Source organism: Eptesicus fuscus, chromosome 10 (assembly GCF_027574615.1).
Source record: "Eptesicus fuscus isolate TK198812 chromosome 10, DD_ASM_mEF_20220401, whole genome shotgun sequence".
In the NCBI taxonomy this organism is placed as follows: Eukaryota; Metazoa; Chordata; class Mammalia; order Chiroptera; family Vespertilionidae; genus Eptesicus; species Eptesicus fuscus.
In genome coordinates this window covers 6,258,916-6,285,112 of record NC_072482.1, presented here as the reverse complement: position 1 = coordinate 6,285,112, position 26,197 = coordinate 6,258,916, and the positions used below count along the sequence as shown (strand labels likewise).

General features: G+C 41.9%; 1 protein-coding gene across 4 annotated transcripts in view; it reads right to left on the bottom strand.

Moving 5' to 3' along the window:
* Nucleotides 1–25,855, bottom strand: part of MAPK14 (mitogen-activated protein kinase 14) — a 64,830-nt gene extending 38,975 nt beyond the window's left edge. For 2 of the 4 annotated variants that reach the window (XM_054721735.1, XM_054721736.1), the window contains exons 1-3: nucleotides 18,518–18,560; nucleotides 18,011–18,114; nucleotides 1,069–1,198 (exon numbers count right to left, since the gene is read on the bottom strand). In XM_054721735.1, coding sequence (XP_054577710.1) covers nucleotides 1,069–1,198; nucleotides 18,011–18,114; nucleotides 18,518–18,547 — 264 coding nt within the window. In that variant the 5' untranslated portion in view covers nucleotides 18,548–18,560. Of the gene's footprint in view, nucleotides 1–1,068; nucleotides 1,199–18,010; nucleotides 18,115–18,517; nucleotides 18,561–25,318 lie in introns of those variants that run through there. The other 2 variants (XM_008151973.2, XM_008151972.3) reach the window with 2 other exon arrangements.
* Nucleotides 25,856–26,197: the final 342 nt, after the last annotated feature.

The following is a 26,197-nucleotide window of genomic DNA, read 5'->3' as shown; positions in this document are numbered from 1 at the left end:
GACGTAACCCTAGGACTGTCTGTATTATACCTAGGAAAAATTATAACAGCACCCATAATCCAGTTCTGAATTTAAATCTCAATGTAGAAGAAACTTATACTTTGTGAAACAAGTGTATATTAATAATGTATCACTTATCATGGGTTTTTTTTCTTACTATGGACAAACAAGTTCAATTATTAAAACAGAAAAGGTCTGAATAGCCAAGTAAGAAATTTAGGTTTTGAATTTTTCCTCTACATAGTAACAATCAATAGTGTCAAATGACTCTCAAATCTCTATGGTCACTGTTTCTACAATGCTACAAAATTTACAGTTCCTTTCACATAGCAATCACATAAATTCTTTTTAACCTGATTTCAAAACACAGGCAAATAAGTGTCCTCAGTCAATTGTTTTTTCACTTTCAGATAATATTCCAACTGCATCCACTTATTTACCATCTTAGAACTTTTAAGCACTCCTTTGCAGGATGGCATTGCTCTCAAATTTCCAAACTGATAGAAAAGAAAAAGCTTTTTAAATTTAAACAATGTCTTCGTCATATTTATTAAAATACCCACATCTGGTAAAACTGCTTTTGCAGACCGAAAAGAAAAATTATAATATTAATTTGTACATAAAATAATAGCCATCTCTGATAGGACTTTGAGTGAGTCTAAGGTACTCCTTCCTCAAACTTCTCCACTGAAATAACCCACAATAACACAAAATAGCCATGGATCCCCATATTTTGATAAGGTGGCCTTAAGTAAACCAGGTAAAGAACACAACATTTTTTTGGTAATATTTTCTCTTAAAACTTGCTATGAATTGCTGTAACTCATAATATATCCTTTTTTATTAAAAATTATTTTAATGTTTTCCCTCTAAAAATCGTTGAGTAAAACCCAAACTCCAAGAAGATGCTCCAATTGCATCCCAAGGCTTTGACATAAAGTTGTGACCACTAACACCCAGTGTAAGAAGCATGGTCCAAAGTCCGATGCCCTCGAATGTATTTCCATCGGCAGTAATAAAAACAGTTTTTTCTAGTCCATTCAGAGCAGAATTGAGTGAAGAACTTACGTTTTCATGTTTCATATGTTTGAGCAGCCGCAGCTCTCTGTAGGTCCTTTTGGCATGAATGATGGACTGAAACGGTCTGGAGAGCTTCTTCACGGCCACACGTAACCCAGTTTTTGTGTCAAAAGCAGAACTAAGGAAAAAAAACACAAAAAACCCCATCATTACATGTGCTCTAAATACTTCAAAATTAAGCACTTACAAGGCTATTTCATTTTCAAATTAAAAGGGTCTATAACAAAATACCAAAAAAGGATAAAGATAAAAACTAAAATAACCTCTAATTCCATTACCCAAATAAAACTTGTTACTATTTTTGGTGTTTCCTATTAGCCTTTTTTTTCTACGCATCTAAATCCGGGGTCAGCAAACTTTTCTGTGAAGGGCTGGACAGTAAGTGTTTTAGACTCTGGGAGGCCTAGAGTCTCTGTCACAGCTACTCAACTCTGTGGCGGTAGCTGAAAAGCAGCCAGATAATAAATTTAAAAAATGGAAGTGGCCATGTCCCAGTAGCTCAAGAAAGGAGGCACCTGTTCAGAGAAGCCAACAGACTAATACACAAAGAGCAAGATTCCAGCTGGCCTCTCTGCCCGAGTCTCAGTGTCCCTTTGCCACAATAAGCTGGCTGTTCAGAGTAGACGCCTTGGAAACCACCATGTTTTCAGGACAAGTTGGTATAAAAACTTTTGAGCACCTTTAAAGTATCTGACACTTTTTAGAAGCTGAGATATAGTAGGGAACAAGCCAACAAACCCCTACCCTCAGAGGAAGGGGGGAGAGCAAAGTAATAAAATAACTTCAAATAGTGATGAATGCCCAGCCAGTGTTGCTCAGTGGTGGGTGTCAACCCATGAACCAAGAGGTCACCCGTTTGATTCCAGGTCTGGCATATTCCCAGGTTATGGGCTTAATCCCAAGTAGAGGGCAAGCAGGAGACAGCTGATCAAGGTTTCTCTCTCTCTATCCCTCTCTCTAAAAAATCCAAGAAACATATTTAAAAATATAGTGATGAATGCTATGACTAAATAAAACAGGATAATGGTATGCAGGGTTAAGAAAACCAATGGAGTCATGCTGCTTTAGCTAGGATGTCTGGGGAAGCTGACACAACTGAATGGAAGTAGCAACCATGTAAAGAAATAGGAAAGAAGAGCTTCAAGCATTAAAAAAATAATACTTATTGAATCTTCACTGAATACTAGGAACCACTGAAAGCATCTGACATTTTTAAAATTAACTCTTTTAGTCCCCAACATCCCTCTGTAGTAAGTACTATAATCACTTTTACAAATGAGGAAACTGAAGCCCAGAGAGGTTAAATAACCTCCACAAAGCTAGAAAGTGGCAGAAAGAAGTCTGGAACCAGAGCTCATGCTATTAGCCACTTTGCTATGCTGCCTCTCCGAAGAGCAGGTGCAAACAAAGGGGAAAGGAAACGGGTAGAAAAACGATGGCATGCTCAAGTGGCCGAGAGAAAGATGGCGTTCGAGCACAGGGAGCGAGCGGAGTTGAAGAGAATGAGGTCAGAGGTGTACTCGTAGGCAGAGGCTGACCACATAGAACATCTGCAGCAACAAACTTACTATGCATGTTAAGTATTTTTAGAGACTTGGCTAATTCCATCATGCCTCATCCTCCTGTTTCTGTCAGTCTCGAATGGGCGCCCGAGACTTTCAGATCATGTATTATCACCAAACTCTCTTTCCCATATGACTCTGGACTTACTCCAGAAGCTCCCTACCTTCACTCCCAAATCCTTACAACACTATGTCTTTGCTCTTCAACTCCCTCTTTGTGATAAACTCATGTACATCTTCAACCCCTTTTCTGAACCTTCCCTCCATCTCTGCTTTCACTAAAACTAAGCTGTACCTTAAAGATACTACTTCCCTCACAGCCTGGCATCTAGAGGGCACCCTCTCCCTCATATCCCAGGTTCCTCAAGGCTAGCAGGGTGGGTAGATGTCCGCCTTGCCAAGCATTACCACTTCCAACCCTAACTCTCCCTTTGGTTTATAAAAGTCCCTGCTCACAACCCTCTCTGCTGCTGTTATCCACTGACCTGGGATTTTTCCATCATTCATTGAAAAGTTAGTTTCTATCTCAAACTCTCTCTCCACTCCCAACTCTGTCATCATTCTTGGCAACCTCAATATCCAGGTGGAGGGCACATCCAACATCCTGGCCTCAGTTTCCTGACCTCTCCAGGGAACTCCACCTCGTTCAGCCACCTTTGTGCCACACTCTGGACCTCTATCACCACCAAGAGCTGCCCTGCCTACCAAATTTTGAATGCCAGCACTGGTTTTCCATCACAAACCTGTGCCTTTTAGTTTTAGTTTACTTGTACCCTAACCATGCTAATGCATTAACCCCTTCATCATTGCTTATTTCTATCCTGCACCCTCTCATGTCTTCATTTCCTGTCTTGTCAGGCTTAGACTGTAGTCTAGGCTCCCTTGTACCACTTCTCTAATCCCTCCCTCCTTCCCTCATATCTCTATCTCTATCTCTATCTCTATCTCTATCTCTATCTCTATCTCTATCTCTATCTCTCTCTCTCTCTCACCTAGATAAAGTCTAACTCTGGGAGATCTCAACTATTTAATTCTCCATGTCTGACTGTGGCTGAAAAACTGTGGTTGAAGAAAAAAAAAAAAAGAAATCACAATCATACAGATCGGTTTCACTCTTAATTTCTTACCTTAACCTCAAGTAAGCCTCTCAATACTGCCATTTTTTCCTTAAAGGTGATTTTCCTACTCAAAGTCAGCCTTTGACAATGTCGCCCTCCTTCCTCAGGAGTAGCCCACGCCTTCACTGAGGAAACACAAACCATCCAAGGGGAACTCCATCTGCCTATGTTACATCTACAAACCTATGGACCCACCTTCAGGCATTCTCTCTTGCCATAGTGAAGGGCGCATGGTCTTTCTTACAAAAAGCCCATCTTCCCTCATCTTTTCAGGGACTAACTCCTTTGTTCCTTTTCTCTCTCATATCATCAGTTTCTCCCTAAGGGATCATTCTCATCAGCATAAAAATGCTCTAGTTATTTGCCACCCTCAACAAACAAATGAAAAATCTCTCTTGACAGCTCCCCATCACAGTTAAAACCTTTCCCGTGGTTCTCAAAGTGTGGTTCCTAGACCAGCAGATTCAGTACCACAGAGGAACTTAGAAGAAATGTAAATTTTCAGGTACCACCCCAGACCTACTGAATCAGAAAGTCTGAAGTGGGTCCAATAATATGTACTTTATCAAGCCCTCCACATAATTTTCTAAAAGATTTTTTATTGATTTTTAGAGAGAGGAAAAAAGAGGGAGACAGAGAAAGAGAGAAACATCAATGTGAGAGCGGAACATTGATCTGCTGTCTCCTGAAGGGAATTGAGTCTACACCCCGGCATGTGCCCTGACCAGGAATGGACCCAGCAACCTTTCAGTGCATGGGATGATGCCCAACTGAGTCACCAGCCAGGGCCCTCTATGTAATTTTAACATACACTGGAATTTGAGAACCAATAATCCATGGACCAGCAGCACTGGAATCATCTGGATGCTCTTAGAATGCAGAATGTCAGGCCCTGGAAAAGAATCTACATTTTGACAAGATTTCCAGGTAATTCATCTGCATCTTGTGTTGAAGCAGCACAGATCTACGTGACATTCCCTCAAGCTACCACACTGCTCTTCTCGGTGCCCTCATGGCCTCATTACCAACTCCAATGGCCACTTTTCTGGATCAGCAATGACATAGTTGCCACCTTCCCTCTCTAAACACCGTCCACCCTGAGTCCGGATCAGTACATTCGAATGGTTTTCTATGTCCTCTGCGGCAGCACCTTTTGTCTCCACTAGTCAAGCTCTGCACGTTGGAGTTCTTCGGGGCACAGTACTGGGCCCTCTTCTCTTCTTTCTCACATTCTCCTTCTTGATGATCTCATCTCTACCCATGACTTTAAATTAAATGCCATCTATATACTGAAAACTCCCAAATCTACATCTCTCACTGAAATCTCCTCTGCGCTTGACTGCCTACCTGACATCCTATATAATAAAGAGGTAATATGCTAATTGACCCTCACACCCTCACAAGATGGTGGTGCCCACAGCCACAAGATGGTGGCGCCCAGTCCCCTCAGCCATGCTGGCAGTGAATTTTCATGTGACCATTACCTTTTTAAAAAATCCTTACCAAAGGATATGATTATTTCTTTTAGATCATCTGTTCTCAGGGAGCAGGCCCACGCCAGCAGGTGGGCATCCCCCAAGGGTCCCAGACTGTGAGAGGGTGCAGGCTGGCCTGAGGGACCCCCCCCCCCCCCGTGTGCATGAATTTTCATGCACCAGGTCTCTAGTCTCCATATAAAAATACATAAGCATCTAAATTTAGCAAGTTCAAAACACCCAAAACTATTTCTCCCTGTCTTCTTTATCTCAGCAAATAAAGTTTTCATCCAGTTGCTCGAGCCAGACATTTGAATGCCATCCTTGATTTCTCCCTTTCCTTGTTTCCTGCCCCCGACCCATGCAAATCTATCAGCAAATCTCATGGTTTCCATCTCCAAAACACATCTCTAATTCAACTTCTCTCTCTCTTTTTCTGTTAATCCCCACTGGAGGATATTTTTTCCATTGATTTTTAGAGAGAATGGAAGGGAGTGAGGGAGCAGGGAGAGGGAGCAGAAGGGAGTGAGAGAGACAGAGAGAGAAAAGCATTGATGTGAAAGGGACACATTGATTGGCTGCCTCCCATAAGTGCCCTGAATAGGACCAGAAATCTAACCCACGAGCCTTTGGTGCTCAGGCCAACACTAACCACTGAGCACACTGTCCAGGGCTAATTCAACTTTTCATTTTACTGCTTCCACACCAGCCCAAGTCATCCTCATCACCAGACTGCTCCTTATACTGGTCTCCCACTATTTTGCTACTTTCTAATATACTCTCCACAAGCATCCAATACAACCTTTAAAAAATATAACTTAGATGACACCACTCCCCTGCTTCAAATCCTTCAAAGAATTTCCTTGGCATATAAAACAAAAAGCAAATTTCCTATCAGCCTACAGGCTCAGGTGATCCGACCACCGGAGGCCATCCCACCCTGCTCCTGCGCTGGTCCCTCCTTCCCCTCAGGCACACTGTGCTCTGAACAAGCTGGCTCCTGTCAGTTCCCTCAACTCTTCAGGCGGGTGGTCCCTGGTCCCTGAAATGCTCTTCTCCCCACATCTCTACACTTCCACTCACCCCACAGCTGAATCCCTATCCTTGAAGAATGGGCTTAAATAGCCATCCCTTCAGAGATGTCTTAACAGGTCCCAAGGAGCCATTCCCTGTCACAACACCCTCATTGCTTCCTACCTTATCCCACATAAAGGGAGGGGCCTGGTTCTCTTCTCTCCTACTCCCCTTGTTCCCACAAACCCATAAAAGATGAACTCCTTCCTTATTGGAAGTACCAAGTAAATTTACACTCTCTCTAAATCCCTCACTGGCTCTGGTGAGACTGAAAGCAACGGTCATTGCTCCTGTCTGGCCCATTCCCTTCAACTCTCTGTTTCTCCTCTATTCCACTGTAAGCCTGCTGGGGCTTCTTGGAGCAAGGATGTCATCAGGTTTCTAGCTGACCTGCCTGTGACTTAGTGTGCAAGTTAAATTCAGTGGAGGGAAAAAGAAGTCCACCTGAGCTGCACGTCCAAGCATTAGAAGGCGCTCTCTATGCCAGCTTCACAGTAATAGAACACATATTTCAATCTCTATTTGACTCCTGTATCTGTTCATTACAAGGCAGGCTAGGATTAATCAGTACCTACAGACCCCAATAATTACAGTTTATTACTATGTTTATTTACAACCCAGCAGAGTGGTTAAATGAGAGCTGCAGCTTTAGTATTGGACTATCAGAGTAGCTGTATAATCTTGAGGAAGTTAATTAAATTCTCTCACCCTCACATATAAAATGAGGATAATGTTTATATCCAATCTGTAGGGTGTTTGTTAGGACTAAATGTGACAAAGTCCAGTATTAGACATTACTAACGTCCGCCTGCCCCACTCATCGTAAACATCTCGAGGGCAAAAAGCGTCATCTGTTTTATTCACTATTGTACTATGTAAAACTCAGCATAATGCCTGGCACATGTTACAATCTCAATAAATGCTTAACAAAATATGAAAGAGTATTTTACAACAATAGTCACCTGAAATATTAAAGAAAAACTTTTAACTGCTCATTTGGTTCTCAATTTTGATCAATTTAATAGCATCTAATAAGAAACTGTTATTAATGTTAAAAACTTACATTTATTGCCCTGCCCAGTGTGGCTCAGTGGTTAAAGCATTGGCCTGAGCACTGAAGGATCTCGGGTTCGATTCCCAGTTAAGGGCATGTACTGGGTTGCAGGTTCGATCCCTGGCCCTTGTTAAGGCACGCGTAGGAGGCAGCCAATTGATGTCTCTCTCTCATATCGATGTTTCTCTCTCTCTCCCTCCCCCCTCCCTACCACCCTTCAACTCTGAAAAAGAATGGAAAAAATATCCTCAAGTGAGGATAAAAAAATTTTTTTTAAACTACATTTATTGACAGTCACTGTTTTCGGATCTTTACATGAATGAATGTCTTTAATTATCACAACTTTATGAGAAGGCACTATTATTATTCCCATTTCATACATGATGAGGCACACAGAGGTTAAGTAATGTATTCAGGGAATAGACAGAAATTGGGAGAGCTGCAATTCAAATCCAAGTGGTGTGTTTTTTGTTAATCCTCACCTGAGGATATTTTTTCCATTGCTTTTCAGAGAGTGGAAGGAAGGAAGGAAGGGAGAGGAAGAGGAAGAGGAGAGTAAAGTATGCAGTGGGATTCAAAGCCAAACTTCTGTCTAATATTTCAATGCAATTGTAAAACAAATAAATAATACAAGAATAAACTGTTTTGTACTCACAACTGTAAACTTACTTTTGATGCCAAGCTGCCAGAATAAGGACAACCAGAGAGGAAGGGAGAGGAAGAGATAGAAATATCAATGATGAGAGAGAACCACTGATCAGCTGACTCCTGCACACCCCCTACTGGGGATCGAGTATGCAGTGGGATTCAAAGCCAAATCTGTCTAATTTCAATGCTCACTCTTTCTCCAGGATGCCAAGCTGCCAGAATAAGGACAACCCTAGGACCAACTTTTGACTTTGCCTTTATTATATGACTCACTTACTAATATTAGCAGTTGAGAAATTTCCTCTTAAATCACATTTTAAAAACTACAAATAAAACTTTGTTTTCATTGACAACATCATAAAATGGAATTATCTTTATGATGATCAGATTCTCCAAACTAAAATTCAGAACACATTGCTTAATAAGTTTTCCCCTGAATATAAATTCAAATGAAGTCTCCCAAAGTTATAGTTAATTCACATTTTTATAAAATCACTGATGAGGTTAAACAAAATAAAGAAATAAATATAAAATTCATTAAAAGCAGTTATTACAACATTAGGATGTCACTATCACTCATTTACTGCTGATCATAAATGCAGTGCCTAGGACACAATAATAGTCATTAAGAAAATTGAATGTTTTGTTATACATTCATACTTGCCTCCCCCGCAACTGCCCAGAAAATAAAAAAAGGCTTACTAGGTTCTTAATACATACTAATATAATTTTGTTTAACTTCTAAATTTACTTATATATCCCACCCTGCTTTAATCCACAATGAATTTAAAGCAGCCTGGAAATATATACCCACAAGTGTGATTAAGATAAATAAGAAATTCACTATGGGTGAGGCTAGCATAAATGTTTATCAGGAGGACCTTTTTAAATATGGCTAGAGGTGGGCCTCAAATTTGGCTCGGAGCCCACTAAAGCTATGACACAAAAACAACCAGTGAAGACACGTGTCACAGGAACCATATAATAAAAACAAACCGGGTACTCAGGAGAACTGAAGAGAGGCATAATTATCCCTGTAATAAAACTAGGGAAAAGTTCCTCCTCCTGTGTATGTTTATGAAGAAGACACTTACAATGTGGCAAAGATGTCCTGTCAACATCTTTACACAAATATAACAGTGTGTTTCAGGTGGTTCTTTCCTTAGAGCATCCTTCACAAAGCCAAAATTCAGTTCATTGTTAGCAAAGGAGAAAGGAGAGTGAGTATAAAACAGCAGGGTATGCTGCTCCGACAGACTTAATCCGAGAGGAAATCTTCAGCATGTTTAGAAAAACAGATTAATCAACTCCAAATTCCTTAGACAATCTTCCAAAGATGATGATTCCCATCAACTGAGCTTTTGATAGGTATAAAGACTTTGTGTTTGTTCCATGACTGGCACCTGGCTTGCAGATGTGCTGCAGGATAAAGGCAGAGCAATATGCTTTGTCAGCTGAGCTGGTAGGTAGAGGAAGGGAGACAACCTCTTAAAAAGGTGATGTGCTGCCTAACCCGGACAAGTGCCACGTCCACAAAGCATGAGAGGACGAATGAGGGCCCCAGGATTGTCCTCAGAAAACAATTTGGATTTTCCCCAACATAATGAAAAATAATCACCTGGCAAGCCTCTGAATAATTTGTGGGGATCATAAGTAACTTCACAATTTCTTTCAATGGTCATAGATGACTTTTCTAATCCCCATGTGATGTTAATAAGGAAAAATGAGCCCTCAATAATGGTTAACAAGATAAACACAATTTTATTTTTGGAAATCAATGGAAATATTTACTCTTCCACAGATCATACAATTTGAGGCTTTGTTCCAACTGAATTCCAATTATGAATTGCCTTCAAAATGTGCCTCCTAAATAACTAAGTAATTCAGATTACTAACTTGGTACCTTCTCTTTACCTGGTAATACTTGATATAAATTACAATAAATACCATACTGGAAATACTTTTTGGTACAAATATCCCTCTATTACACAAACCTACTTTCTCTCTTCTAAATTCAGACACAGATGCAAGTATCATGTACATTTGATGCTTATGCTCTGCCCCTTCCTAGAAATAACATGAAAATAAAGGCAACTTTATGCAAAAACTAGAGCTCAAGTTTTGATTTAGGAGCCTCAAAAAATATTTTTCAGCCCAGCCAGCGTGGCTCTGTGATTGAGCACTGACCTATGAACCAGGAGGTCACGGTTCGATTCCTGGTCAGGACCCATGCCCAGGTTGCGGGCTAGACCCCCAGTTGGGGGTGTGCAGGAGGCAGTGGATCAATGATTCTCTCTCATCATTGATGTTTCTATCTCTCTCTCCCTTCCTCTCTGAAATCAATAAAAATATATTTTTAAAAATATATATTCTTCAGAGTAGAAAGGGATTTAAAGTTGACTTTATAAAACATTGTGAGCTTTCTTTTAATATCACCACTAGTTCTCAAATACCTTGTTTTAATGTCTACATAACAGAGTTTTTTCAAAAATAAAAAAATTATTTACTATTTGCACTATACATGGTATTTTAAAATGGAATTTAGTCTCTTACAATAGCACTTTCTTATTGATGGGAAGAACATAAAATGGTATTAATACAAGTATGAGCAATGCAACCAATTTCCAGCTTTTCAGTTTCTAAAACTTCTTCTCAAAGAGGCTTAAAACATAGCCCCCCTCCCTAAAAAGGATCATTAATTGATCACTTACCTTGCCTTGCAGAACTTATAGTTCAAGAACTCTTAGGCAAATTTAGTTTTTTCATGAAAATCTTATTCAGATAGAAAAATACATTTGTGATAGGATTTATTAGGGACATTAGCCAGGGGGCAGGGACTCGGAGAATGGCAACACATACTAGATACTTGCCATTCCTGATCTGGTCCAGTTCCTGCGGCAAAAACTTTTTTTTTTTTAATATATTTATATTTTATTGACTTTTTACAGAGAGGAAAGGAGAGGGATAGAGAGTTAGAAACATCAATGAGAGAGAAACATTGACCAGCTGCCTCCTGCACACTCCCTACCGGGGATGTGTCCGAAACCAAGGTTCGTGCCCTTGACCGGAATCGAACCTGGGACCTTTCAAGTCCTCAGGCTGACGCTCTATCCACTGAGCCAAACCGGTTTCAGTCCTGCTGCAAAAACTTCTAAACTACTAGAGCAAAAATGTTTTTCACAACTGCTTCAATTTTTACTGAGATAATGAAAACATCCAAACAATGTAGAAACTCACTCAGACATGCAATCTAAAAATCCAAAACCATTTGCGATTAAAATGCAATTCATCTTTATTTGCTGCAGGATCCATTTGAAAATACAATGATTTTATATTTCTTCATTGAAACTTTAAAAGCTATAGTGGGGTAAGTTAACATATTTCTTTGATTGCAAATGTGAAGTGATATATCTACATCAAGAACAATAGTCAACCCATATCAACTGCAAAAATATTACATGTGGATTCTTGTTTATTCCATGTTTTCTTTTCTTTCTCTTCCTTCCTTCCTTCCTTCCTTCCTTCCTTCCTTCCTTCCTTCCTTCCTTCCTTCCTTCCTTCCTCCCTCCCTCCCTCCCTCCCTCTCTCTTTCTTTCTCTTTTGTTAATCCTCACCCCAGGAAATTTTTTCCATTGATTATTTTAGAGAAAGAGGGAGGGAGGGAGGGAAGGAGAGAAGGAAGGAAGGAGGGGGGGAGTGAAGGAAGGAGGGGGGGAAGGGGGAGGGAGGGAGGGAAACAAACATAAATGTGAGAGAGACACATCAATTGGTTGCTTCCTGCACATACCCTGACCGGGGCCGAGGTTCTAACCTGCATCCCAGGTAAATGCCCTTGACCAGAAATTGAGCCCGAGACTCTTCTGTGCACAGGCTGTCACTCTAACCACTGAGTCACACCGGCCAGGACTATTTTTTCTTTTAAAAGGAATTATTTTCCAAATCCCCGTGAGAATGTTGTCACCATTGGTACACCTTCTTATCTTTGGGTGTTTGAAAATTTAAATAACAAATGTTTTTGAAGTTATCATAAATCATAACTCCTTTCAAGCAAATCTGAAATATTAAATAGACTAATAATATATTACATTGTAACTATTTAGCAATGATTATGACCATCAATCAACTTTGCCTTGCTGCTACAAATAGCAGGCTTTTACAGTAATAGTATTTATAAGCTTTGTGTCCAGAAAAGCACCCTACAAATATATGCTATGAACATGACTACAGAAGTATTCAACAGGCATTAATTAATGTGTCTTCAAAACTTTTGGGTTTTGCTCAGTCTGTGATTCTCCATCTTACATGACTTGTACATATTTTTTACAGCAACACTTACTTAGTGCATTAATTATCTAATGCAGAATAATAAATTACCACCAAATTTCATGTCTGATCTGACAGTTTTTGTGAGACAGGAATTTGGGAGCAGCTTAGCTGGGTGTTTCTGGTTCACAGTTTCTCATGAGGATGCAGTCAAGATGCTGCCCACAGCTACAGTCATTTGAAGGCTGGAGTGAGGCTGATCCTCCACGTCTAAGATGGCTCACTCACATGGCCTTGCAGGCCTCAGTCCCTCACACGGTGGCCTCTCCATAGGGCTGCTCAGCGTCTTCTCAACATAGCAGCTGGCTTCCCCTCAAGCAGTGGTTCTCAGCAGAGAGCAACTGTACCCCACCCCCAGGGGACATCTAACAATGTCAGACATTTTTAGCTGTCACAACTGGTGTGTGGGGGGGCGGGGCAGGGGGGCTGAGAGGCACTAGTTGCTACTGACAACTAATGGGTAGAGGCCAGGGATATCGCTAAACATCCTTCACAACAAAGAATTATCTGGCCTAAATGTCAATAGTACTGAGGTTGAGAAACTGCCTTAGAGCAACTGATCTAAGAGAAAGCACAAGATAGGGGCCACAATGTCTTTTATGACCTACCCTCAGAAGTCACATTCCATCATTTCTGCCGCATTCTATACATTAGAGAAGTGAGTTCCTACGTACAGTCAGTACTCAAGGGGAGGAGAATTAAGCTCCACCTCTTGAAGGGAGGAGTATCAAGTAATTTATAGTCATATTTTTAAATCATTACACTTAGCAACTTGATTTTTTTTAAATTAAATATATTGGAGTGACACTGGTTAATACAATTATGCTTCAGGTGTACAATTCTAGTTTCATGCAAAAGACCTTCCTTCACCTGGCTGCTGGCACCAGTTTTCTGCCATCACCAGTTTTCCTCTGGGCACCCGCAGATCGGAGTGCCTCCCGCCAGTGCGATCAGCCACCCTGAGTTCCTCCAGCACCGCCTGTATTGGAACTCGGGGTGGCCGATCATGCTGGCAGGAGGAAGGGGGGCGGGGACTCGTAAGTCCCCGCCCCCTGCCAGCCCAATCAGCCACCCCAAGTCCCGCCCCCAGCCTCCCAACGGCCCAGTCGTGGGCAGGCGTAGCGGAGTGATGGTAATTTGCATATTACCATTTTATTATGTAGGATTGTATTGTGTGTTCACCTCCCCAAAGCAACTTGATATTTTTAAATCGAAATACTGGAATTTTCAAGATAGCTCATTTTCGTTTGGGAATGCTAGATAAAATCTTTTTAGTGCTCTAGAAAAAAATCACAGAAATTCCATTTCACAAAGCTACTTTTGCACCCTAGTGAAAGGTCTCTGTTTGCAGTATTTTGAGGACCTGATCTAAAAAAATTCTATTAAGCACAAACACATGCTGTCTGATACAGAGAAAAGTAAACTAGGAGTGAAAAGTTTTGTGTTCTAGTTTCAGTTCTGGCACTTCCCAGCAAGTGATCTTGGCCAAAGCTTCTATGAGCCTGTTTCCAAATCAGTAAAATGGTGGTGTTGCCTTAACCAAAGTCATTCAGTGGTCAGAGCATTAGCCTCAGATCAAAAGGTCTCGGGTTCAATTCCCGGCCAAGGGCACATACCTGGGTTGCAGGATTGATCTCTGGCCCTAGTCAGAGCACCTACGGGAGGCAATCAATCGATGTGTTTCTCTTCACATCAATGTTTCTCTCTTTCTCTCCCTCTCCCTCCTGCTCTCTCTAAAGACCAATGGATGAATATCCTCAAGTGACGATTAACCAAAACTAGAATAAAATAAAATAATCAAGTAAAATCGATATCCTATATAATAAAAGCTTAATATGCAATCGATCAAATGGCGGAACAACCGGTCGCTATGATGCGCACTGACCATCAGGGGGCAGCTGCCCCAGCCCACAGACCCCAGGCTGGCCAAGGCAGGTGCCAGCAGGGGGCCTCCCCAGTCATCCCGCTGATTGCCCCACAGATCGGCCCTGATCGCCGGCCATGTCTAGGCACCCTACCCATGCACGAATTTTGTGCACCGGGCCTCTAGTTACATATATAAAAGGCTATTATGCAAAATGTCCCCTCAGGAGTTTGATCGTGAGTTTGATCGCTCGCTATGACGTGCGCTGACCACCAGGGGGCGGCATGGAACATGGCAGGCGACCAGCGGCAGGGCACTGAGGGAACGAGGGGAGGAGGAGGCAGGGAACCATGCGGTGGTGGCACGCTTGGTGGCAAGGAGCAGGTGGGGAGGCAGGGAGGTGGGGACTTTGATCGGCCCTGATCACCGGCCAGGCCTAGGGACCCTACCCGTGCACGAAAATAAAATAAATATAAATAAAATAAAATAAAATGGTAGTATCACCAGCTCTGCTTATCTTGAAATGCTGTTTTGAGGCTCAAGATAATTAGGTGAAAGTACTTTATAAATTACACTAGAGGCCCGGTGCATGAAATTTGTGAACAGGTAGGGTCCCTAGGCTTGGCCGGGGATCAGGGCCGATAGGGGCCTTCCTTCCCCAGCTGCTGGCCAGGGCTTTCCTTCGCTCCACGCTGACCCCTGGTGGTCAGCGCACGTCCCAGTGAGCGATCAAACTCCCGGTCTCTCAGTCGAACTCCCGAGGAGACACTTTGCATATTAACCTTTTATATATATATATATACTAGTAGCCCGTTTGCACGAAGATTCGTGCAATAGACCTTCATTCACCTGGCTGCCTGCACCGGGGACCCAGGCCTTGGCTGTGGTCCCCGCCTTCTGCCTTCTTTCAGGGTCGGGGCTTGGCCCCGGGCGGTGGCCTTGTGCTCGGCCGCACCCAGCATCCCTGCTACTGATCGCAGGAGCCGACCCCCAGTGGTTTCCTGCGATCGGCGCAGGCTCCCCGCTGGTGCCCAAGGCCTGGAAAGCCTTGGGAGGCTTTCCAGGCCTTGGGCTCCGCCACACCCCAATGTCCCTGCAATGGTTTCCTGGTGGGCGTGGCTTGGTTGGTGGGCGTGGCTTGGACGTAGCGAAGGTGCGGTCAATTTGCATATTTGTCTATTATAAGGTAAGATAGATAAGGCAGGTAATTTTAAATGTTCCAAGTTGAAATGAAGCTGTATGGGACTTATTACATAATCTATTTTCAATATCTATTTTTAGATCTCTTATTCTCAAATTTGAGGTTGAGCATATCTCTGAAATGACAGTAAAATAAGGCAGATTATTAAAATGTAATTGAGGGCTCAAATCCTCAATCATTTGTTGTCACCCTACAGATAACTAAAATATTGCTTCTACAAGTTAATATGCATACTTATTCAGTGACTACTAGATGAGATTTAAGAACTACTAAAAACAGCAATATAATGTAACCAATACGTAATGACATTGAACTGCAAAAAACTATCCCTTTATATATTTGTTTCCCAACTTAGACTGTGAGAGAGAGAAGAAGCTACAGTTTATCCTTAGAACCTAGCCCAGTGCCCGAAACTACTGCAAGATTAATACATACCTAAGCAAATAGTTCCTGACCTAGAGGAACAGAAATCTAGCTGCGGAGTCAGAAAGAACAGACACAAACAAATTACTGAAGACTTTTACAGAGCAACACATTTGCTTTCTCCAATCCATTCTGTACCTCCAGTCAGACCAATTTAATAACACTTTTCCTTGTTACTTTACAACTCAATTCTAACAGCTCTCTATTGCCTAGAAAAATGCAGTTGCCTTAGCCCTATTCCAGACCTAATTCTTAATTTCTGAGGGTAGAACCCAAGCACCTGCATGTTAAAAAGTTCCACAAGTGATTCTGAAGCACAAACCAGCATAAAAACAATTGGGTTCACCCTACTGAGATACTCCTCCATCAGGCCAGTCCATCTCCTATCTAATTCCTTTAGTTATGGTTTCTCCTGTTAATCTAAAAACGTTCCCTTTCCTCCTCTCCAAATACTGCCCACCCTTCAAAATAATCTTCATATCATTCTCCTTCCACGGAAGCATTCTAACTACTACAGCCCACAATGTCCCCATATCTCTATACACAGCAATACCTATACACAGTTCACTAACATTTTATATCTATTTCTTTTATACACTGGTGAGCATTTAATACTGTATGATGGATGACCAACAGATTTCCTTCCTTACCATAAGTATAAAACACGAACATAAAAACATATATATACACACATATTTCAAACTTTCAAAATGATGTTGCTTTAAATACCTAGAGTAATAGAAATCTTCAGGTAATTAGCTCACTCCCTGATTGTAATTTTCATGACAACTGTCATTCATCTAATGATAAGCTTCCTTCAAATATCAGCTCCACATATCTAAGGCTGACCCATACAATTTTACAACATGAATCTATTCCTAGGGTAGTTAGTGCTATGTCTCTGAGAGCTCTGTCCTTGATAATGTGTAGGAAAGTAATCAGGGAAAGCGTGAAACACTACATTTCAATAGACTTGAAATCCAAAGGAGGAGAAATTTTTAAGATTAAGTTTGTAAGTACAATCTTGGACACACAGTATATGAACAAGGCCACTGTGGAGACTGTATCAAGTAATGAGTTCAAAAGAAATATGCACAGAAAGTATATAGCTTCGATCCTTTTTGCAGGGGGGAAATTCAAGTTATCCGATCTCACTTTTATTCACGGCCAATCGATCTAAATATACAGGATTATATAAGTAGTCCTCAACCAAGGATAATTTTGCCCCCAGGGACATGGGTCAATGTCTAGATATATTTTGGGTTGTACCAACTGAGGGTTACTGCTGGCATCTAGTGGGTAGGGTAGAGGAACGCTGCTAAACATCCTATAATGCACAAGACAGACCCCACAACAACAAAAATTTATCCCACTCAAAATGTCAATAGATTGTGTAATCCTAGGGAATACTATGTATATTAGAAAATGGAAACACAGCTTGATAGATACTCATAATATTTACTGCTCTCTTCATTTACTGTTTTTCCCCTTTAGCTCCTTTTAGCATCTATATCATTTAATGTATTGAGATTGCTCATTTCAAAGCATATCATTCAAAGCATAAAGGCACTTAGGACACCAAACTAGGAAATGGAAAATGAAGCAAGCTAAACTTATAATGTCAGATGAGGAAATTACTAGAAATATATCAATTTAAGATACCAACATCAATATTTCACTTAAATTTAATACCAAGAGAGTGTTAGGGAGTCATCTTTTATTATACCAAATTAGGAAGATAACTAAGATTTTCACCAGCATTTGGCAGTCTGGAGAAGAAAACATAAATAGAATTCAAAAGACTGAGTACAAGAAGGTTCAAGTTAGCTAAAGCCTTAGATGAAGGATTTGCCAGAAGGGTATATAAAGAAATAGCTATTAGGGATAGTAAGAATAAGGCAATTATTTCTGAGAATAAAGTTATATCTACTACAGGGCTGAGGAAATATACGAGTTGAATATACATTTGCATAAACCAGACACCTCAGGCCAGAGTCACAGGACAGACTAAAGGCATGATTAGGGGCAGATTAATTTGTAGGTGAGAAACTGTCACACAGAGATACTGCTCAAGTGCGGGTACAGGGCTGGGTTAAGGATTTAGAGGACCTTTACCCTCACCGTCCCTTCCTCCCCCTAAATCATAGCCTCCCTGAGCCCTTGGCAGATCAAAAGGAGAAGTTCTGACCTCTTCTGGGCACAACTGATGTCACCACTTTCTAGATGTGAGTCATCAGATGGGAAGGCTTCTCTGACGCAGATCTTCAACCCATAGCCTTGCATGAAGTTGCCCTAGATGTAAAAAGTGACCAGTGTGCCACTAGATTCAAGAGACACAGAAAAATCTAAAAGATTTCAAGGAAGCATTAGAAATATAAAGGTAGATTTGAGATGGCAATGTAAGTTTTAAAAAATGGAGGGGGGAGAGGGAAGGGGATTTCCAAAGCAACCTGAGGAAACAACATAAATATGCCCCTTGTGGAATGATACTTTCAAAAGCAGAGATCCTTCCTGCTTTTGTGTTGTTGTTTTTTAATCTTTATAAGCACTGGCAATACTGAATCAATGGATTTAAGAAAACCAAGGGGACAACGGTGTGCTTGTGGGGTTTTTGTTTTTGTTGTGCATGGTCACATGTGTGTTATGTGATGCCTGCACTCTGGATCATAAGCTTGGAAAAGCAACCAGAGCATACTTGTGAGTAGGCTGACGGTAAGGCACACATCCTCACACACCTTCCTCCTGTCCCAGGCACGGGGACAACACCACCGAGGCCTGAGGGGAAGGTTTAGAGGAAAACAAGGAAATCTGTTAACAACATCATTCCAGGTAACAGGAGCTGGCATGTTCAGGGTCTAAAGTCACTCTGACAGCAGATCTAAACAGAATAAACATTTCTTCTATAACCTTTTGTTATGTTGCCATGGGAATCAGTGTTACGGAACACATTTTCTGCAACTATATGTCAGAGCAGCGAACGGGGGCATAGCTTTCCCGAAAGAGGAGAGAGACTTGTATCGGTGAAGGTGGGGGAGACGAGCATTCCCATGGGCTCTTACAGGGTCATCCAAGTGTAGAATCTTTTAACCTATAAAATGTATTCAAGTTAAGAGAGAGGTTGTGGGGACCTCGTAGCCAAAATATTAGTAACTGGTAACAACAATCTCATCTCGACTACAATTACTGTAATGGGGAAAAGGCGGATGAATGTAAAGTTGATCCAGGCCCAAATAAAACAAATTAAATGAGATCTTAAATGCTGAAGGAAGGCAAAAATGACTTTTAAAATATGACCTGACAGTAAAAACAAAATGAAACACACACACCTAGAAACCCAAAGAAAGTTGAACAACCTGCCAGCAGGCTAATCTTCCTTTGTTACTGAAGCCTAAAGATAATCTCTTTGCTCCCTTCCTTTTGGTTTCAGGGAAGCCCATGTTATTTAAAGAGCTTGAGTACCCCAAATTTCTAGGGCCCACCAAAAGTACTGGCTCTGGTATTCTAAGTCTTTTGGAATGACAATTGTGAGCATCAGTCCGGGCTGTGCACCAATTCATCTGACTCTCCCAATCAACCTAAACTACAATTAATACCTCTAATGGATAAAACACAGAAATGAAAAAAGTAGGGACCCAGAGCAGAGTGATGTTTTAAAACAGAAGGTGAAATCATGTCTCTTCTCTGATCATAACCCTCCATGGCTTCCCCTCTCAGAGTAAAAGGCACAGTTCTTACAAAGGCAAAAAGGACTCTTCATGATCCCTGCCCATCTGCAGCCTCTCTACTTCCTTCTCCTACTACTATTTGGCCCCTGGTTCATTCAGCTCTAGCCTTACTGGTCTAGCTATTCCTAGAGAGCAAGGGACCTTTGCCTCAGGGCCTTTGCACCTGCTGATCCTTCAGCCTGAAATGTTCTCTCCCCACTCACGTCCAACAGGTGTTCTAAATCATTTTGTCTACTCTGCTTCAAAGAGCCAACCCAGTAGTCCCTCTCCTTACCATGCTTCATTTTCCTCATAGTACTTAGTACCTGGCATATGATAATTTTTACTTGTTTATCATCTTCTACTTCCACCCCCTTAGAATATAGTTTCTTGTGGGCAGAAATTTTTGCCTGTTTTGCTCATATCCCATTTCCAGCACCTGAAGAATGACATAGTATTTGCTCAAAATATCAGTATAATATTCAGAGTCCTACCCTCAGAGAGATTAGCATGAACCCATCTTCCTCTCTCTTTGCCTCCAAATCCTATGCCCTGTAATACTCCAAAGTTCAGATAATGGCACTAAGATCTAGCCATTTGTCCTAAGCCAGAACTCAGGGGTCATCCTGGAGTCCCTTCTCTTCTGTGTCTTTCTCCCCGCATTCAGCCTGGGAGCCAAGCATGTCTGAAGCCAGGACCTATTTCTCAAATGCAGAACTTACAGACCACCATCTCCTTCTTCCCTAAAACTGTAAAAGGAAATGAAATGCTGAAAAGCCAGTTAATTTTATAAATCCTTAACACATATATACTTAATTTATGGAAGCACTATGCAAAGACAAACTACTTCTAATACTGAAAGCTTTATTAAAACACACACACACACATTTCAAGTTTAAAGAAATCTTGGGATCCCTAGATTCCAAGTCAGGGAACCCACTTTATAATGAAGATTTTTTTTTTAAAGCACTACAGTAATTATACCTCTTGGGCAGGAACAATTCAATACCAAATTTCACAGTAAAGAGAAAAAATCCAATGTATTTTCAAAGGTCTAGAGAGGCAATTGTTTCTATTTATGTCCTATACTTACATAACACAAACATACACAGAAGTCTCAACTTTACAAAATGCACATTGAGGAATTTCAAATCGACAAGATTCATAAATTCAGGAATTAACTATATGCACTGCCTAATAATTCTCTGGGGAGAAAATTTAATCTGGACAGTAAGTTCATTTTTGTTTTATCAATTCTGAGGAAGAGATGCGACTTTAATAAGTTAAGTCATTACCCCTCTGACTAGCTGGGCAATGGCCTTGGTGGAATTGGCTTTATATAATCACAGCTCTGTGACAAGGGACCTAGCAACTCCTTTCTTTAAAAAGGAGGGAAAAGGGGGGGGGGGGCAAACAACACAGTTAGCACAAAATCAGAAGCAGAGTACTCCTCAGTGTCAGGAGACTAAACTGGCAGAATTGAAAAGCTAGAGGTCCAGAATACCCTTATTTTAAAATGGGAACCAATGGAAAACTATCGGTGAAAAAGTGGGATTTGATAAATAAAATGGCTTCATAGCCAACTTGACTGAACTTCTTCTTAAAAGTCTTTATATATAGCCAGGCCAGCGTGGCTCAGTCGGTTGAGCGTAGTCCCTTGCACCAAGAGGTCACCGGTTCGATTCCTGGGCACATGCCAGGATTGCGGGCTCCATCATGCAAGAGGCAGCCAATCGATGATTCCCTCACATTAATGTTTCTATCTCTCTCTCCCTCTTCCTTCCTCTCTCTATAAAATCAATAAAGACATATAAAAATAAAAGTATTTATCTATCAATACAAATATTTGCCATTATGTTTAAATATTTATTGTTTAGCACTAATTATATGCAGCCAATCACATTACTTTTGGTTACCAACAAAAACAAATGGGAAAAAAGATCAGCATGGGCTTATTGTCACCACTAGTAAAGCAAAGGGCAAGTCTGTCTCGTTGAGTATTTTGGTATTACAAAAATTAATGTGTCAATTCAAGAATTGTGGAGTTCATTTAACGTCACTTCACATCTTTATATACTCAATGATGACATATTTTTATTTGTGTCCTGGTTCATCCAAAGTAAATAAATAAAAATGAAAGATTTTAAATGATGAATGGGCATTAATATTGAAAAATTAGCTTAATTTATTTATTGTATTGATTGATATACAACTGTTCCACAAAACATTCAGGGAACTGGACTTGATTTAAGAAATGCTACCCTAACCGGTTTGGCTCAGTGGATAGAGTGTCGGCCTGCGGACTCAAGAGTCCCAGGTTCGATTTTGGTCAAGGGCACATACCCAGTAGGGAGGGTGCAGGAGGCAGCTGATCGATGTTTCTCTCTCATCGATGTTTCTAACTCTCTATCCCTCTCCCTTCCTCTCTGTAAAAAATCAATAAAATATATTTTTTTAAAATGTTGCCAACCTTTTACTAAGTCTTGTTATATACTCTATATACTGATGATAAATATAAATCTCATGCCACAATGCCTGGAACATAGTAAGCAATGCATAAAATGTGGTTTCTATTCACATTTGGCTATAGGCTCTATGAGGGGCTGTATTATCTTGCTCTGTCTCATTCAGCACTCTATCCCAAGAAACCCAGTCCACTATCAGGTCCATAGTTTGTATTTAATAAATACCTTGAATAAGTAACTGAATATGTTTTAAGAGTAATTCTCAACTCTCACCTATTTTATGGTGACCAGTGCCCCACCTCCTCTAATCAACAGCAAGGGTCCGAAAACCATACCCCAGAAAAAGGCATTTAAGTTCCTGTTTATGTTTCCTTAAACTAACCACAAAGATTCCCTCACCCATTTCTGTCCCAAACCCACAAAATCAATGCTTTGCAACAACTATTCTTAAACAATTTTGCTTCATTTCCCCTCACAGACAATGTACAAAGTTCCTTAAACTGCAAGGCTTAGTTTAGTTCCCTTTATCCCTTAAAAAGGAAAGGCATATTTGTAAAACTTTATCAATTCTCAGATTTCTAGTCTGATTCCTTGCTCTTTGATTTGTGGTTGGTTATCACACTAGCTCTATTTGCATTTTTATTATATACTTTGCACAAATTAAAATAATGAAAATAGCCTTGACATAAAAAAAAGTTTAAGTTACACATCAAAGCATATCGCAGTTCAGAACAATCAAATTAGGAAGCTGACACATATTTCAGTGATGCTGCATTCCTTAAAATACTTTCAGAGATTCTTTTTGGGAACAGACTTCAGATCCAGTTCTACAAGTCACACAAGAAATTCTGTGTCATTACTTTTCAGTTGAGACTCCTATTAGACATAAAACAGTATCACCAACCTGACTGCTTAATCTTTTTCACCAGACTTTAGTACAAATTCTCTAAATTATTTGGATTCAATTTGATTTTGTTATTTCCCAAAATCTACACTCAAAGGATGAAGATGGTGAAAAATAACACAGGCTCAAAAATGAATTCTAAGAGAAGTTCATAGAGTATTTTCTGCCATACCTGAAAAGTTGCTAATTGAAAGAACTCCAAATAACTACTCTGAATGATACACTTACTTACTTCTAAATCTAAATTCTGATATTATAATCCAAAATCAGTTATATTTGTCTACAGTCAATTGTTACATAGATCAGCTGTACTTTCCTCCACTAATGTGCTAAAGGTTACACCTTAAATAGCCTTCACAGAAATACCACTTAAAGAACAAAACAAACAAACTCTGCCTTCCTGGGAAGACACTAAAGAAACTTAACAGGGGCTATCTCTGAGCAAAGGAATAGCATGGCTGGAGAACAGAAAGAAAAGACTTTTCACCGAGTATCTTTTTATACCTTTAGAACGTTATACAATGTGAATGCATTACGTATTTTTTAAAACCTGTTTAACAAAATTACTTCCAAGTGTCGGATATTTCTGGCTCCCCAGCCAGAAAAGAATACTAGCACTAAAGAATTGTGGAGTTCATTTTAACGTCACTTCACTGTGAATCTGAACCTCCAGTTCCAGTGCAGAGCTATTCACACCAACGGCAGGGAAACCTTGCAAGCAGTTCAAGTTCACTAAACTCATCATAGTTGGACTATTCTACTGTATCACTGCATTAAAGCACACATCATCGAAAACAAAAATTTGGTATTACAAAAATTAATGTGTCAATTCAAGAATAAAAAACCAAGTAAACTAATGAGCTATTAAAGGAGCAATGATCCAAATACATCTTTTAAAAGTAGCAAGTCAATAACACATATACTGTATATACAGTAAAATGCTGCAAATTCCCTTAAAATGTAGTCCGCTGTACTACGAAAATGTGGAAAAGATGTCAAGTATGGTGCCATTAGCAACATAATTCAAGCAGCTTGAACTAGATACTGCAATATGATCTGTTGTTGGACACAATTGCACAATCTCAATTACCCAGAAGATTCTACCAAACAGGAAATTCATGATGTGACTTTAAGAAACACAGGAATTATACTTAAAGATTAATACGTTCAAAAGCCTGGAATTTGTTCCAAAACAAGAAATAATTTTATAGACCCCTTTTCAAATGTTCAACGGGCATGAATTACATGAATAAACTTCAGATAAGGAGCTCTCGAATTACAGTAATTCTAAAATGTAATGTCTAAAACCTTGGAAGTTAGCGAAGTTAAGTGAAATGTTTCAGATCTGGAAATTTTATGGTATTAATTTAATTTCATTTAAAACACACTCACAGTGTGAATTAAAGCTGATATATCCCACAGAACCATCGTGTTCCTCGGGCTATAAATGTAGATAAGCCCCCCTCCACCCCCACCCCGCAAACGCTCGGGGACTTTAAAAACACGGTACTGTTCACAAGAATTGTCGCAATTAAAAAATATTTACAATATCTCCCAGCATTGTTAAGAGCTTTTTGATCTTGAGGGCGCCCAACGGATCTGATTCTCACTTGCTCCAAGTGAGAAAATTGTTTTGTCAAACAATACTTAAATGAGCAGCGGAATGTGACTAATCGGCGGGGCCGCCAGCTTCTCAAGCTGCAGGGTTCTCGGCGGCGCTATCACCCACCCCGCAGTCTGCCAGAGGAAATACGCTTCCAACCGAATCGGAAACACACCACTCAAGCTGGCACAGCGCTCACCGAGATAAAGTCGGTATTTTAAGCTCTATGGGTCGCTGCTAATTCAACTGCAAATTCAAAAAGAACGCCTCTCAAAATGGGATTTTGACAGAGGCTTGCAAAAAAGTCCGACAGACGCCCTCCGTCCTCAGTTTTGCTCAGACGACCGCAGCCTCCGAGTCGGGCTGTTCCCTTCTGCTTCTCCCGGCGGCTCCCCGGGCTGTTGTGCTCAGAGGGCAGGCTCCGGCGCCCGGGGTGGGCGCACCTCGGAGAGCGTCCTTCTGCTGGATGCCAGCAGGAACCTCCCCCCCCCCCCGGAAAGTGCCCCCCACCCCGTGCCTGGCCCCAGAGCAACCCCCAAGGAGGGAATGCGCAGGGTGCAGCCAGGGCCGAGCTCCAGCGCTACCACCGACCGCCCACCACGGACCTGCATCCTGCACACAGCTGACCACCCACCTAGGTGTGCAGGGTGAGGGGTGCAAGGGGCACAGGGAGTGCTGGGCAGGGGTCGAAAGTGCGGCGATGCCCTCCCCCAAGGAAAATTCCTGCCACTTGGTGCATCGCTGAGCCGTGGGGGCAGGCCTGGCTCTGGGGCATAAAGGGCCAGCTAGCCACCGCGGTCCCAGGCCCAGTGACACTCACCACACGGAGCCATAGGCGCCGGAGCCCACCGGGGACAGGTTCTGGTAGCGCTCGGGCACCTCCCAGATTGTCTTGTTCAGCTCCTGCCGGTAGAACGTGGGCCTTTCCTGAGACATCTTCCAGCGGCGGCCGCGGGGGGAGGAGGTGGCCCTCCGGGGCCCCGCCTGCACCCGCACCCGCTCCCTGGCCCTCGTTGCCCACGCGGTAGGGCGGGACCCCACACTGGTCACCCGCGCAGGTGCGGTGGCCGCAACCCTGCGGACTCCCGCGCGCGGCCCCTGTCAGCCGCAGGCTGGACGCGCCTCAGCGATGGGAGCAAGCCCAGCTGGGGGCAGGACGCACTCCGGGGCTCCAGGCTGCGCCCGCCAAGCTCCCCCTGCACCCTCTCCCCTGTCAGGCCGACTCCGGCTGCGCCACGGGACCACGGACCCAGCTGCAGCGCCGGCTGGGCTTCCAGTGGTCGCTGTTCCCGAGCCAGAGAACAGGAGCCTCCCGCCGTACTCTCGCGAGACGAGCTCCCGAGACGCTCCGCGAACCGAGATTTTACCCAATATGGAACCTGCCCAAGGGAGGGGGGAGAGGAGGGAGGAGGACGGGAGGAGCAGTTCTCGCGAGAAGAGAGCAACAGCTGGACACCAGAGGAAGCAGCCTGGTGTCGGTTAAGGGCGGGAAGACGACCGGGAAGGAGAAGGTAAGCAGGCACCACATGCCGTGTGCGCCCCACCGTGGCCGGTGGGGCAAATGCCTGGTGGAAATTGACAGTGAGTGTCGGGAAAAGAGCCAAAAGATCTTTGAACTGCGGTTAGTCACCGCCAGCAGCAGAGCACCTGCGCAGCCGAACCCCCAATTTCCAAGAAATAATTGGATTAAAAAAAGAGA